This window comes from Choloepus didactylus, chromosome 23, assembly GCF_015220235.1.
Source record: "Choloepus didactylus isolate mChoDid1 chromosome 23, mChoDid1.pri, whole genome shotgun sequence".
Taxonomy (NCBI): domain Eukaryota; kingdom Metazoa; phylum Chordata; class Mammalia; order Pilosa; family Megalonychidae; genus Choloepus; species Choloepus didactylus.
Genome location: NC_051329.1, coordinates 9880509 through 9896860, shown reverse-complemented (window position 1 = coordinate 9896860; position 16352 = coordinate 9880509). Strand labels below are relative to the sequence as shown.

Below are 16352 nucleotides of genomic sequence, written 5' to 3'. Positions count from 1 at the left end.
AATGCAGACCTCAGTTCTGCGGCTGCCTGTGTGGCCTTGGCCAAGTTCCTCCACCTTTCTGAGCCTGTTCTCTCCTCTCCAAAAGGGTGATGATAACAGTAACCACCTCCTATTGTTGTTGTGAGGATTAAAGGAGGTGGTGCCTGTAAAGTGCTTGCATATGATAAGTGCTCAATAAATGGTAACTGCTCTTATCAATATTATTTAGAAACACTGAAGAGCAGATCGTTGACCTGCCAGACACACCCTTAGACAAAAACATGCTGATGTGTTACTGAGCCCCAGCACAAAGCTGCTGGACTGACCTGGGCCTGAACTTTGGTATTTGAGAAGCTGTCCTGTAAATTAGGGTCCATATTAGGCAACATTAAAGAATGGGAGGGAGGCAGTAGTTTCCATGTATTGAGCGCTTAGAATGTACCAGATACTAAGCTAAGGAGTTTGCATGCATATAGCCTTTAATCCTCACAACTCCATGAGGTAGGTGGGACTATTATTCTCATTTTACAGATAGGGAATTTGCATCCAGAGAAGGTAAGTTACTTGCCCAAAGTCATTCAGCATGGCTAAGATTTGGACGGGCAGCTTCCAGAACCTGCATCCAAAGCCACACCCTGTGCCTCCTTCAACAAAACCATAGGTGCTTTTCTGTGTCTGCCATTTAGCTTTGCTTTGGTGAGTGACAAGCTGTACCAACGGAAGGAGCCTGTTGTCAGCTCTGTACACACCAAGGTGAAGGGGATAGCAGAAGTGAAAGAGGAGATTGTGGAGAACGGAGTGAAGAAGACGGTGCAGACTGTCTTCGACACCGCGGATTACACCTTCCCTTTGCAGGTGAGCACTTGTCAGCATCCCTTATGGACTCATCCCTGCTCATGGCCACCACCACCCCCTTACCTGGGGCCCAGAGCCTCACTCCAGAGAAGACTGTTGGTTGGCCCTACTTAAACAGCTCTGCAAAAATCCCAACTGAGAAAATCTAAAAATTGCAAAACTGGGTCAGATCCAGCAGCTCAAAGAGGGGATGACACTTTTAATCAAATCCTACAGGGTTTCTCAAAATAGCAGCATGTCCTGGTGCATTTAAAACGCAGTCTGATGCACTCACACTTGATTTATACATAGCCTTTTAGAAGCAGGGCCATCGAGACAGCCAAGGTCTGCCCGGATTCAGAAGGGCAAAGAACTTTCTTAGTGGAGAAGTTGTTTGTGTGGCATTTTTATCAACAAAAATGTCTTCATGAGACCAATTCATCCTGGGGTACATTTTTTGCACAAAGAAAGGATGTGGATGACGAAGAGAGGATAGATGTGGATGGCAGAGAAAGGATGTGTGATGGAGACATTCTGAATTTGCAAGAGAAAATGAAAGCAGAATTGTCCAAAAGGAGAAATGGAAGTGAGGTTGTGATGGATGGGACAAAAGGGCACGTTTGAAGTCCTAGGGAGCTGGAAAGCTTTGCAAAACCATAAAACCCAAGCTGCTATTTGTTTGTTTCTAACAGTGCGTCATTAAATTCCCCAACTATTTCCCGGGTGGTGGGATGCCCTATTGCCCTTCAGTTACAGTCTTGGAGAATGTGAAGGGTGTTTAGATGAAGGCTGCTCTCCTGCCCCAGCATCCCAGGCCTCCTGAGCTTCGATTTAATGGGATTTTAAAAAAAAAGGAAAAGGCTGCTTTTGAGGCTGGACTGGAGTGAATACTCGATCAGTGTGGCTGTTCCTTGGCTTTCCCTGGGCACAGCGGGGTAGCTCATCCAGCTTTGATATGAAGCCCTAGGAACATGCTGAGTTGCTCACAGATTCTGCTCTTCAGACTGAAGCTTAGGAGCATGGAAAGGTTCGACCCCAGCCCAGGTACTCAGCAAGCTGGATTATGAAGCCTGAGGAGTTAGTTCTGTTCTAAAAGGCCTGGCATTTTCCTTCTTGTTTCCTTTTCATCCACAGGGAAACTCCTTCTTTGTGATGACAAATTTCCTCAAGACCCAAGGCCAATTTCAGGGACAATGTCCGGAGGTAAGGAGTCAGGAGATGGTTGGGTGGGTGATAGGAATTCCTGGAAGAGGCACTACAGCTGCAGGCCGAAGGGTCCGAGCAAACTGGAGATCTGCTTTCCATCTCTCTCTCCATGTGCAGCTCATGACAACAGCAGTCCTTGCATATTTCACTTGAGCCTCACAATAACTCTAGGAGGACAGCAGAATTTCCAGCTCCATTTTGGAGATAAGAACACAGGCTCAGAGAGGTTAAGCAGCTTCCCAATGTCACACAGCTTGCTGGAGGAAAAGCCAGGCTTAGAACTCTGTGTCCTTGTTGGCAGCTTTTCCTACTGTGTCCACTGTGAACTGTCTGCAGGGTCAGTCCTGGGAATCATAAAGCATCTTGAGCTTGCCTTTCATCATCATGAATGATATATGCACGCAAGCTCCTTAACATCTATATGAAATTCTAGCCTCTATACCAGGTTCTAATGCCCCCATATCTTGCCCCTCCCCTCCCCCCTACAGGTTTTCCAGACCTGGCTTTGCCCTCTCCGTACTCTTGACCTTCTTCTACATCTTTCTGGAAAATTTCTTCCTCATCAAAATGTATTTGTCCTGTTCTGCCCCTGCACAGGCCTGCCCTCTGCCTTTTAAGAGGAAAACTCGCTACGCTGATAAGCTTAATGGACCCATGTGTTACTGGGGCATTACCTGGTACACCTCTCCTACCATCTCCCTCTCAGGTGACATACCTGTGCCTTACCAGGGACCATTCCCCACACCCTGAGTGCAGCCGTGGTGGTGCTGTGAGGCCGGGTCCATTGCCTGTGGGGAGGCTCTGCCTTGCCTGTGGATCCCGCTCACCAGTCCACACCAGTGCCACGGTCTGGCTTCTGAGCTCTGGGTAAATATCCTCACTCTTTGTGTAGCCCTTGACATCGTTTGCCCCTGAACCCAGAACCAAGCTCACATTTCTTGGTGTCAATCTCAATCACACGCCCCCTGAAAAGAGATCACTTTGCAATGATGTCGCCCCATCTCCCTTTAGCTGCCCCCGCCCCCCGACGACTTAGCAGCAGACAGTTGAGCTGACTGTACCTGTGGCCCCCCTTCTCTGCAGGGCCGCTTGGCCTAACCCACGCTGGGGCCTCTGGTAATCTCTGCCCCCACTCGCCCCCAGACACACAAAGGCTTTCATTTCATTTATTTGTAACTTTATTTTTTCAGAGCAATTTTAGGTTTACAGAAAAATGGCACAGAAAGTACAGAGCTCCGTGTACTGCCCCTCACCACGTCCCCAGTTTCCCCTATCATTAACTTCTTGCATTCAGGAGGGACATTTGTTACCGCTGACGAGCCAATATTGATACATGATTATTAACTAAATATTAATTTATTAAAAATAGGCATTCTGATTAACTCAACAATAATAAGTGGCTTGCATTAGGGTTCCCTCTTTGTGTTGTAGAGTGCTGTGGGCTTTGACAGGTGTGTGATGTCACAAATCCACCATCACAATGTTGAGCAGAAAATAGTTTCACTGCCCTAAAAAATGCCCGATGCTCACCTATTCATCCCTCCCTCCCCTGAATCCCTGGCAAACGCTCCTCTTTTTACTCTCTCTGCACAAAAGCACATTCCAAGCTACTGAGACCCGGAAGGAAGAAAGTCAGAGTGGCCCAGAGGATAAGAGCCTGGACTCAGGAGCTGGACTGTTAATGGGCCGGAACTTGACTCACTAGCTGTGTGACGTTGGCCAGGTGACTTCACCTCTCTGTGCCTTGATGTATTTCCCAGTAAAATGGAGCTAATAATGAACACTAGCTCATAAGATTGCAGATAGAAACAAACGAGCCAATACCTACGGCACACTTAAAACAAGGCATGGCACATTTACGCACTTGAATGAGTGAGCTGTTAGGATTAAAACCACAAGTTACTCCTCCTCAGACAGAACCTCACCACATTATCGGACCAGCGAGAACCCGCAGGGCTCAGTGGAGGCTCTGCCAGCCCAGAGAACACCAGGGGCACCAGAGTATATAACTACTCCTGATGCCCCATGGCTGGCATGGGTTGGTCTAATTATAAATTCGCCTCCTCTCTTTGCATATCGACACTCGCTCTGTCTCTGATCAAGAGGTGAAAGTCAAGGATGGGGCTCAAGGTCCGACTCAGTCGTTGTGGCCACGCCCCAGGTATGCACTGAAATGAATACACTTGCCCCAGTTATCTACTGCTGCATAAGAAACTACTCCAAACCTGGTGGGCTTAAAACAACCACCATTTTATTAGCTCTCAGTGGGTTGATTAGAGCTCAGCTGGATGGTTCCTCTGGCCTCACAGGGTTGGAGCCCCTAGAGGCTCAGCTGGGACCCCAGGGTGTCTGGGCATCCCTTCCCCTCCGGCTACTCTCAAGGCTTCTCCTCTCTGCAGGGCTTCTCCACACAGTCTTCCCAGCAGGGTGGCCCGACTTTTTAAATAGCAGCTCAGGGTTCCGAAAACCAAAATGCAGAAGCTTCCAGACCTTGTGTTGGTTATGCAATCACCGAGCTAGCTGAGACTCAAAGGGAGGGGGCAAATCTCCACCTCTGAATGGAAAGAGTAAGAAAGAACTAGTAGCCATCTTTAATTCATGCAACAATAAAAAAAAAAAAAAAAAAAAAAAACAGATGAAAACAAATTGTTTTTTTAATTTTAGAATTTCTTTGGGAGAGCAAAATAGGACTGGTTTATCTCCTCCCTGAGATATCCTTCCAGCTGATAATCAAAATAGCTTTCCATGCCACAGCAAATAATCACTCATTCACTCAATCACTCACTCACTCATTCATTCATTCCACATTTACCAAGCACCTACTATATTTCAGACACTAGGGCTACAAAGATATGGCTCAGGTTTTGCATTCAAAGGATTGACAGTTGTGCCAGTTTGAATGTATTGTGTCCCCCAAATGCCATTATCTTTGTGGTCTTGTGGGACAGACGTTTTGGTGCTGGTTAGATTTGCTTGGAATGTGCCCCACCCAGCTGTGGGTGGTGACTTTGGTGGGATACTCCCATGGAGGTGTGACCCCACCCATTCAGGGTGGGCCTTGATCAGTGGAGCCATATAAAACATGCTGACTCAAAGAGACTGAACGGAGTGCAGCTATGAGTGACATTTTTAAGAGGAGCAAGCTTGCTAGAGAGGAACATCCCGGGAGAAAGCCATTTTGAAACCAGAACTTTGGAGCAGACGCCAGCCATGTGCCTTCCCAGCTAAGAGAGGTTTTCCGGACGCCATTGGCCATCTCCAGTGAAGGTACCCGATTACTGATGTGTTACCTTGGACGTTTTGTGGCCTTAAGACTGTAACTGTGTAGTGAAATAAACCCCCATTTTATAAAAGCCTATCCATCTCTGGTGTTTTGCATTCTGCAGCATTAGCAAACTAGAACAGATTTTGGTACCGGAGAAGTGGGGTGCTTTTGCTGCTGGCTTTGCAAATACCAAACATGTTGGAACGGCTTTTTAAGTGGATAAGGGGAAGATTCTGGAAGAATTGTGAGGAGCTTGATAGAAAAGGCCAAAACTGCTTTAAAGAGACTGTTTGTGGAAATATGGACTCTAAAGATACTTCTGATGAGGCCCTGAGCAGAAATGATGAATGTGTTGTTGTAAACTGGAAGAAAGGTGATCCTTGTTTTAAAGTGGCAGAGAATTTGGCAAAATTGAGTCCTGGTGTCAGATGGAGGGAAGAATCTGGAAGCAACAACCTGGAATACTTAGCTGAGGAGATCTCCAGACTACGTGTGGAGGACGTATCCTGGCTTCTTCTTGCAGCTTATAGTAAAATGCGATCAGAGAGAGACAAACTTAGAACTGAACTCTTGGGTTCCAAGAAACCAGAAGCTGATGGCTTGGAAAATTACGAGCTTCCAGGGGGTGGAATCCCAGAAGCTACAGCCCAACGTGAGGATGTAACCAAACATGGAACCCAGCCACCATTTCAGTACAAGCCAGGATTGGAGATGGAATTATCCAGAAGGGATTTGTGGAAAGTCCTATTGTCTGATGGCTTTGACCCCTGCATGCTTCATGCAAAGCCAACAGAATTTTTGCGAGATCTTTATAGACAGCGCCATTGCCGGTCTGGACTGGAGGAGACAGACAAGGAAAAAATTAAAGGAAAAATCTCTTCAAAGACAGAGCCATGGAGGTTGAGGTCTGGAGTCAGGAGGTCTAGGGCTGAGAGAGCGGAGCAGCCCACACGCAGGGAAAGGGTGAGTTTTCCCTGGAGGTCGAGGGCGGGCCTTCCGCCTCGTTGCTCAGGAAATGTCCTGCCACCCCAAGCCCCAAAGAGGGTGGAGCACATTCCCAGGGAATTGGGGAGAGCCTGGCTGCCACCATGCTGTTCTGAAGGGGTTGAGCGTGTGCCCCGGAGATGGAAGGGAATCCAGGAGCTGCCCCGATGTTTGAGGAGGGTGGGGCCGAGAAGGTGGTCTCTCCAATGTGTGGATATATTGGAGCACTCACCTAAGTGTTTGGAGAGGAAAGGGCTGCCGAAAAGGCCCTTAGGAAGGGTTAGGCTCCCACTCTCTCAAGCCCCAAGGATGCAACGTCGTTCTGTAAATGACTCTCAGACTTTGAAATCTAATGGAGTTTGTCCTGCAGGTTTTAGGAACTGTTTTGGTCCTGTTAACCCTGTTTTCCTTACTGTTTCTCCTTATGGCAATGGAAATGTTTATCCTATGAATGTCCCTCCTTTGTATACTGGAAGCATATAACTTGTGCTAAGTCCACAGATCCAAAGCTAAAGGAAAAGTATGCCTTAGGACTGACCACACCTATATTTGATTTTGATGGGATTTTGTACTTAACTTTTGTTACTGAAATGGTTTAAGTTTTTGTGATATTGTGATGAAATGAATGTATTTTGTATTTGGAAAGATAATGTCATTTTGGGGTCCAGGGGGTGGAATGTGCCAGTTTGAATGTATTGTGTCCCCCAAATGCCATTATCTTTGTGGTCTTGTGGGACAGACGTTTTGGTGCTGGTTAGATTTGCTTGGAATGTGCCCCACCCAGCTGTGGGTGGTGACTTTGGTGGGATACTCCCATGGAGGTGTGACCCCACCCATTCAGGGTGGGCCTTGATCAGTGGAGCCATATAAAACATGCTGACTCAAAGAGACTGAACGGAGTGCAGCTATGAGTGACATTTTTAAGAGGAGCAAGCTTGCTAGAGAGGAACATCCCGGGAGAAAGCCATTTTGAAACCAGAACTTTGGAGCAGACGCCAGCCATGTGCCTTCCCAGCTAAGAGAGGTTTTCCGGACGCCATTGGCCATCTCCAGTGAAGGTACCCGATTACTGATGTGTTACCTTGGACGTTTTGTGGCCTTAAGACTGTAACTGTGTAGTGAAATAAACCCCCATTTTATAAAAGCCTATCCATCTCTGGTGTTTTGCATTCTGCAGCATTAGCAAACTAGAACAACAGTCTAGTCAAATGTCACGGGAAGAAACCAGGACATGCTGGGTGATGGAGAAAGGCAGCTGGGAAAAAAAGAACATGAGAGAGTTTGAAAACTACAAGAAACATTTACTGGGCAAGTACTGTATGTTAAACTCTTTCTTTTCATAACAACCATATAAGCTACATCTATCCATTCTCCTTTTATAGAGGAGGAAACTGAGGCTCAGAGAGGTGAAGTGACTTGTCCAAGGACACCCAGTTAGAAAATGGCACAGCTGTTGCCAAACCCAAGTGTACCAGGGTCCAAGACCCGGGCCCTTCCCTGCATCACTGTCTGTAACAGCCACAAACTACACAGAGGATAAGGAGCAGAGGCTATTTTCACATCCATGCCGTGTTCTGGTTTCCCCAAGATGGGCCATTAGTGCTAATCCCTAGAAAATGCAAAGCCAAATACACATGAACTGAGTCTTCTCATGTCTCTTTCCCACATTCTGTCCTTCAGCCCCAAGACCCGACTGGCCTCATTTTCTCAGGCCAGGAGAGAATGCTGGCCTGCTTCCTTGTTTCCCCATTTCCTGCTGAGTCTTTGTGCCTCTTTGGATCTCTCAGTTCTGCAGCCACAGAGCCCTGGGACCACGCCATCTGCTCTCCACCCGGGATGCTGTCCCTGGGAGTGGTCCCTGGCTGCCCTTTAAACATTTATCAAGTTTTTAATTTTAATTTTTAAAATCACCTACTTTAAAATTTTATTTAAAAAATTATCCCTTTGGGATGTAATTCACATTCCATATAATTCACCATTTTAAAGTGTCAGTGATTTTTAGTATAGTTGCAGAGGTGTGCAATCATTAAGACTATCTAATTCTAGAATATTTTCATTATCCCCAAAAGAAACCCTGTACCTGTCAGCAGTCATTCTCCATCTTCCCTCCCTCCCTCCCCCCCCAGGCTCTGCACCCACTAACCAACTTTCTCTCTTAATGGATTTGCCTGTTCTGGATATTTCAAACATGTGGCATCAGACAACATGTGTCTTTCGGGTCTGGCTTCTTTTCTCAGCATCATTTGTTCAAGGTTCATCCATGTTGTGGCATGTGACAGTACTTCATTCCCTTTTTAAAAATGTGTTTGTTTATTTTACTTACTTTATTTTTTATTGTGATAACATATATATAACCTAAAATTTGCCATTTTAACCATTTTTAAGTGTACAATCCAGTGGCATTTACTTTTTCGCTCTTGTGCTATCACCCCACAGAAACTCGGTACCCATCAACGTATAACTCTAATTTCCCTCTGCCCAGCCCCTGGAAGCTTCTAATCTACTTTCTGTCTCTATGAACTTGCTGGATATTTCATGTAAGTGGAATCATGCAGTGTGTTTGCAAGGTTCATTCATGCCATAGCATGGATCAGAACTTCATTCCTTTTTATGGCTGAATAGTGTTCTGTTGTATGGATAGAGCACATTCTGTTTATTTGGTTGTCTGTCAGTGGACACTTGGGTTGTTTCCACCTTTAGGCTATTGTGATTAATGCTGCTATGAACACAGGTGCACAAGTTCTATTTGAGTCACTGCTTTCAATTCTCTCGACTATACACCTAGTAGTGGAATTTCTGGGCCATATGGTAATTCTATATTTAACCTTTTCAGGAACTGCCAAATCGATTTCCACAGTGGCTGCACCATTTTACATTCTCATCAGCAATCATGAGAGTTGCAATTTCCCCACATCCTCACCAACACTTTTCTTTTTTTTCCTTAAAACAAAAGCCACTCTAATGACTGTGAAGTCATCTCTCATTGTGGTTTTAATTGGCATTTCTCTAATGGCTAATGATGTTGAACATCTATCTGTTCATGTGCTTATTGGCCATCTGTCTATCTTCTTTGGAGAAATGTCTATTTAAGTCCTTGGCCCACTTTTTCAAAACTGTGGTATTTATTTCATTGATTTTCACAGTTGAATAATATTCCATTGTGTGGCTGTTCCATATTTTGTTTATCCATTCATCAGCTGATGGACATTTGGGTTGTTTCCGTTTTTTACCTTTTAAGAATAATGCTGACATGAGCATGTGCATAACAAGTCTTTGTGTGGAAACAGACATCCACTTTTATGTATCTTACTCCCCACTATCTGTTCTTTTCTCTGCAGTATCCCACCCGCAGGACGCTCTGCTCCTCCGATAGGGGTTGTAAAAAGGGATGGATGGACCCGCAGAGCAAAGGTACACTCTTGTTTCCTTTCCTGAGCCCCTGGGGGGGGATGGTCTGGCATCTTGCTGACATTCACGAGGCCCAGGTTAGGGTCTTTAGCCTTTCGGCTCTCAGCCTCCTTCTTCCACTGCCACCAAGTCACAGGCGAGCCGTGTCTGCCCTGTGCCTCGGCTCTGTCCCCAGCTCTGTCCCTGGCTGCCAGCTGCTGATTGGGAAGGTGACTCCAACTTCCTAGTGAGGATGCTCATGAGAGCCGACCAGAATAGCAGCTTCAGGGTTCTAATTGGTAGAAAAGTCAGATGGCCCATAGCATCATCTGAGTATCCTCAACTTCTCCCCCCTGAATTGTCCCCCGAGGTTGAAGGGTGTGAACTTGAACCACCAGGGCATCTAGGGGCAATATCCATGGTCATTGGCAGAATTCCCATAGCTCTTATTTTAACTTAAAAAGGCACATGAATATTGCATTCTCTTCTATACTGTGTGTTTGAGGTGGTAGATAAAAAAATAATTTTAACATTATTTACTATTTAACTCCCCTCTGGAATCTGTTGGTAACACTGGCACTCCAGAAAGGTGTGCCATGTTTAATTCATGGCTTTCCACACCCATGGTATGTGCCGAGTACCCCAGCGTTACTTGGAAGCCCATTTGAGAAGCCAAGTTTGAATCCATTCATGACTACAAGAGGACAGATTCTGCTGCCCTCTCAGGCATCTTTTCCTGTATAGAAACCAAAGGAACAAACAGAATCCGTGATCCTTCTTGCTCTCTCTGATCAGTTTTGAAAGAGCTTACTGTTTAAAATTTTGCCTCTTTGATTTGCCTTACGTAAGTTTGTGGGTAGGATGGGGTTTCACAGAAATGGAAACTGCTTGGGTTGAAAAGCATGAAGTCTCTTCTTGGGCCGAACGAATGGTTCTCACTGGAGAATTTCCTCTCTGTGGTTCCTTCACACCTGTGATCCCGCGTCCCCTTGATCCCCACAGGGATACAGACTGGAAGGTGTGTGCCCTACAAGGGAAACCAGAAGACCTGCGAGGTCTCCGCCTGGTGTCCCACCGAGGCAGTGCAAGAGGCCCCCCGGTGAGCCGCATGGTGGGGACACACCGCGGCCCTCGGCAGGGAGCAGATGGGGCCTGGCCAGGGGCCGTGCAGAGCTCTCCCCTCACAGTGTAGTCCCCAGAGCCCTGCGTCCTACTGGCTTCGGGATCCCCACGCCAGGACGCTGCCTGGCACAAAGCTGGCGGGCTCTGGTTGGGCCATGCTTGTTGCTCAGATACTGAAATAATGCTGTGCCAGCTGGTGAGGAGCTACTACTCCAAGCACCCTTGGGCACCCCTGCCCCCCATCTGCCCCAGCACCTCTGGGGCACCTCCAGACCCTGATCAAGTGCCATAGCAGTGTCCGTTCCAACTGGCCAATGCCAAACTGAGTGATGAAGGATGGTAAAGAGAGAAGGAAGGTGGACAGAAGGGAGGACAAAAGGAAGGGAGGGTGGGAAGATGGAAGGAAGAAGGAAGGAAGGAAGAAGGGAGGGAGGAAGGAAGGAAAGAAGGAAAGAACTATGTATTGATTTGGTAAACTATACGTGTTGTGTGGTCTGTGCTAAAGGCTTAGAATGCCAAAATAAGAAAATTATTGTCCCATCCCATAGGAGCCCCAAGCGTACTGGTACAGGGGGTGTGCTGGAGCTGGCTTGTACCAGCTCTGAACCAATCATGCCCATTCTTTCCCAATTCCAAGTTCAGTGATGTCTCACTGGTAACTTGAAATCAGCCATGACAGGAGTATTTATGACACAATAATCAGTAAATGGGCCTTTCCCCCCTAGAGAGCTGGTTGTTAAACATTTACCAACACACCTCTGCATGTTTGTCAATATGGTTATATCAGAGTGTGAGAAGCAGTACAGTAAATGCTATGGAGGCTTAAATAGGAGAGTCTCTTCTTGGGGAAGCTGGAGAGGCTTCATGGAGAATTTTGGAGGGTTCTGCCCATTAGGTCGCTGCATCCACCTCTTCACTCATGTCAAGGACTCAGTGAGCCCAGCCACCTCTGCCCCCCAGGTCCGTGCAGTCACTGCCCCCCATCTTGTCTTGCTCTGTCGCAGGCCCGCCCTCTTGAACAGTGCCGAAAACTTCACCGTGCTCATCAAGAATAATATCGACTTCCCGGGTCACAACTACACCACGTAAGTGCCCAAAATGTCTGTGTAACGAATCACCTGAAGACTAACCAGCTTAAAACCACAAACACTTAGTTCATACCATCTCTGTGGGTCAGGAATCCGGGAACGCAGTTATCTCTGGGCGTGACTGGGGCTGGGGAATCCTCTTCCAAGCTCACCTACCCGGTCGTGGGCAGGAGGCCTCGGTTCCTCACCATGTGGCCTCTCTGCGGGGCTGCTTGAATGTCCTTACCCCCAGGGGTTGGCTTCCCCCAAAGTGAGTGATCCCAGAGAGACAGATCAAAGCAAGTGATCCCAGAGAGACAGATCAGCCAGCAAGAGAGCACCCGACACCACTCCAGCCGTGGTCTTTTATAACCTAATCTCAGGCACAGCACCCCATCACTTCTGCAGTATTCTACTGGCCACCCAGACCACCCCTGGTTCAGTGGGGGGGGGGGGGACTACAACAGGGGGTGACTCCCAGGAGGTGCGGGTCATGGGGGGCCTCATGGGTCCAGCTACCACACTGGCTCACTCCTATGAAAGAGACGGATCCTGCTTTTCAATAAAAATGTTTGTTTGCTTTTAATCACATGCAGGAGAAACATCCTACCAGGTTTAAACATCACTTGCACCTTTCACAAGACCCAGAATCCACAGTGTCCCATTTTCCGACTAGGAGATATCTTCCGAGAAACAGGAGATAATTTTTCAGAAGTGGCAATCCAGGTTGGTGGTGCCTTTGTGAAGTGGACTGTGGGCCCGGGGGTGGGGGGTGGAGACGTCCAGTGGCAGGAAGACAGGCCACTGGGTCTTAATAATATGGCATTCAGTAAATCCATGCATGGTGCCAAGCCACAACAGGCCTAAAAGTGGATAGTCAGTGCATGAGATTCCTACAGCCGCTGTAACAAATTACAACAGACCTGGTGGCTTAAAACAACACACACAAATTCTCTTAAATTCTGGAGGTCAGGGCCTGAGATCCTTTTCACTGGAGTGAAGTCAAGCTGTTAGCACTGCCTCTGGGGCTGTAGGGGAGAATCTGTTTCCTTGACTTTTCCAGCTTCTAGAGATGCGTTTCTTGCATTTCTTGGCTCATGGCCTCTTCCTCCATCTTCAAAGGTGATGAAAATGTAAAATTGGTTGTAGTGATGGCTGCACATATCTGTGCATATGCTAAAACCCCTTAAACTGTACACTTTAATGGGTGAAGTGAATGGTATGTCACCTGTATCTCAGTAAAGCTGTTTAAAAGGAAAGAAAAAAGTGTAGACAGTTTGGAATAAAAGCCTTTTCTACAGGAGTGTTAGAACATAAGGCAGAAAAGATTTCTGAAGGAATGCCCTAAATTCCAGTCTAACAAGTTGAGACTAAATCTTTAGTGGGAGGCTGTCAAAGGTGTTTAAGGGAGTGGTTTGTTGGAAGCTATATTTTAGGAAAATAAGTCTAATGGTGGTGTGTGCCAATGGTGGGAGGAGTAGGAGATGCGTTTGCAGCTGCCTCGGGAGCAGTTGTGTGAGTTAGAGACGGACACATTTATGGCTCTCAAACCTTTAAGAAGCATTTTTTCTTAAACCTTTAACAAAACTTCCCCGGTCATGCCTGGCAGCCAGAACACCCAATGCAAACAGGTGCCCGGGGCTTGCGTCACACCACGTGCCACAGGACTCAGAGACGGTCCCTTGTTGGTCTCCTTCAGGGTGGAATTATGGGCATTGAGATCTCCTGGGACTGCAACCTGGACAGGTGGTCCCATCACTGCAGTCCAAAGTACAGCTTCCGTCGCCTCGACGACAAGACCACCAATGAATCCTTGTACCCGGGCTACAACTTCAGGTAAACGAGTGCTGCCCCTCACGGCTCACCAGTGGCTGGGATGCCTCGATGTCATGGGGGCTTTTGGGGTCTACCTGAATCTCATCCTCAGCCATCAGTAAGACTAGTCTTCAGTTCCCAAAGCAACAGGTGAATAGAAAGAGACCTTCTCTGAGACCTAGGTGGTGATTGAATCCTTGTACCAACTTTTTGTTTCGTTTTAGTTATTAAAGAGATGCATACCCTTTGTAAAAACGACGATAGCCAAACCCTTGGGAAAGAGAGAAAAGCAGAGAGAAGAGGATTAAAAATGACCCATTATCCCACTACTTCCAGATAATCAGTGGTAATCCACTAGTGAATTTTCCTTTGTCTATACCAATTTTTTCATGAGGCTCATATGAGAGCATATCACACATACAGTTTAGCGTTCTGATTTGTTTTGGTATGTCTCCAAACCCCAGGTCACTCAAAATTCTTTGTGGCCACCACATTCATGATCATAATATTATGGTTACATTATGGATGAAATGATAACAATAACTACAATTTAGGGAGGGTCTTCTAGGCACCAGGGGCTCTATGTCATCTTGCACCTCACAACAGCCCTGGAAGGTAGATATTAGCAGTCCTGGTTAAAGCCTAGAAAGGCTCGGTGACCTGTCAAGACCCACAGCAAATAGTAGAAGCTCCATAATTCCCAGCTCACTCTCACCCTATTCATGCCTCTCCCCTCCACCTCATGATTTTCTCACCCATTCCCCTACTACTGGGCATTGGGGCTGTTTCCCGTTTTTCTATTATAAATGACTCGGACACATAAGCCTTCTGTTTGCATTGTAGGTTATGTCCTTAGAATAAATTTCTCCAAGTAGGATTGCTGGATCAAAGGTTATGAACATTTGTCACATATTTTAAGTTTTAAGAAATTTCTATGGCTGTAATTTTCATTACTAGGATTTATACTCGGTTCTTTTTCAAACCCACATTCTATTGTCTCAGTGGGCTCCATTCTTACCCTATGGGTCCATCCCTATCCCTCAGCTCCTTTCACCTGATCTAGAACCTGTAGGAACTTGGGTGTGATTTCTCCTGGTCCTCTTCGGAATATTTGTTGGTGGACTGTCTTTTGCAAACTTCTGGGCATGCCGTGGGACATGGATGCATCCCTCTGGGGTGACCATGTGATTATGTGGCTGTTCCTGCAGGGACTGTACGGATTCTACCAGTTGTGAACCAGCTTTTAGTTTAATTTTGGGCTCTGGATTTCTTCACTTTGCCAGAAGTGTCCCATTCTACTCCCTTGTGATGCAGGGGTTCTGTGGCCTCTGCTCCCTTTCCCGAAAGGGTGTTAAAACTCTAATTCCTCAAATCCTTGGCTACTACTGGGGACCACAAGCTTCAATCCCCACTCACCACTCCTTTCTAGCATGGAAAATGCATTTTTGTGTTTCGAGCTCAGTAATGCATTGATATGATTTTTAAAAAATAGTTTATCCCCGACTCTCAGTGTATGGAGTGGGAGCTGGGTGGGAGGAGGAGGCAGGGTTTCCGTGCTACCTCAGGCTGCCAGCTTGATTGAAAGCCCTTGGGGTCAGAACATCTTAAAGGTCCCCATGCACCGGGCCACACTGCTTCCTCCCCTGCAGGGCTGCCTTACTTTTAAGGTTTCTTTGAAATGCATCGGGTGGACTATGGACCTGCTGCGCTTCACCCCTGTAAACTGCCTAGATCTCTGGTTCGTGTCCCCTCTTCACCTCCCTGCTGGCTTGGTGCCGACCCACTCGATTTGGCCCTCAGCACAGCCAACACTCTTCTCTTGACTCTTGGCCGGTGGTGACTCTGTGCCATTCTAAGTGCTAGTCTTCATGTTATCACCGACGTCTGGATCACTTTTTTAGCCTATTCCTGTAGCTCTGTCCCAGCACCAACGTGGCCCCTCAGCTTGTGGCTTACAGGCTCCAGACTTCATATCCTATCATGGTGCCGGGCAGGTTGCTGTGACTGTGGTTACAGCTGGTCATTCTGTGTCCTGGTTCCAGACACAAAGTAGGGATATGATCTTCTCTCTCCAGAAAGAGTTGGCAAGTTCACCCCTGGACTACTGATTATATAATTTGCCTATGAAGCTAGTCAGAAATTAATACCAGTGCCCCTCATTTGCTCATATATCAAATATATATTGAAGACAAAAATATTTATTGTTCCAGCGGGTATATTTTGGCAAACAAAATAGTCAAGGTCACTACTTTCATGGAACTATATTATAGTAGGAGTAAATGGGCAAAAATATAAGTAAATTTTAAAATTCCGACAATTCAACATCATGAGTCATCAGGGTAATGCAAAATTAAAACCAAATGAGATGCAACCACACACTGACCAGAATGGCTAAAATTAAAAAAGACTGACAATTCCAATTGTTGACAAGAAAGAGGAGCAACCGGAACTCTCCTACTCTCTTGGTGGAAGATAAAATGGTACAAGCATGTTGGAGAAGGATTAGGCAGTTTCTCATAAAGTCAAACATATATTTACACTATAACCTGGTAGTTCCACTCCTAGGTATTTACCCAAGAGAAATGAAAACATATGTATACATATGCTCATAGCAGCCTTATTCATAAGAGCCCAAAGCTGGAAACAACCCAAATGTCCAACAGAGAGGAATGGATAAATAAATTGTGGGATAT

The 16352-nt window shown here is 46.5% G+C and overlaps 1 protein-coding gene across 2 annotated transcripts in view; it reads left to right on the top strand.

Moving 5' to 3' along the window:
• P2RX7 (purinergic receptor P2X 7) overlaps positions 1 to 16352 on the top strand; it is a 55794-nt gene that overhangs the window by 15775 nt on the left and 23667 nt on the right. For both annotated transcript variants that reach the window (XM_037817074.1, XM_037817073.1), the window contains exons 2-8: positions 666 to 834; positions 1948 to 2016; positions 9607 to 9679; positions 10658 to 10754; positions 11782 to 11862; positions 12441 to 12570; positions 13544 to 13680. In XM_037817074.1, coding sequence (XP_037673002.1) covers positions 666 to 834; positions 1948 to 2016; positions 9607 to 9679; positions 10658 to 10754; positions 11782 to 11862; positions 12441 to 12570; positions 13544 to 13680 — 756 coding nt within the window. The remainder of the gene's footprint in view (positions 1 to 665; positions 835 to 1947; positions 2017 to 9606; positions 9680 to 10657; positions 10755 to 11781; positions 11863 to 12440; positions 12571 to 13543; positions 13681 to 16352) is intronic.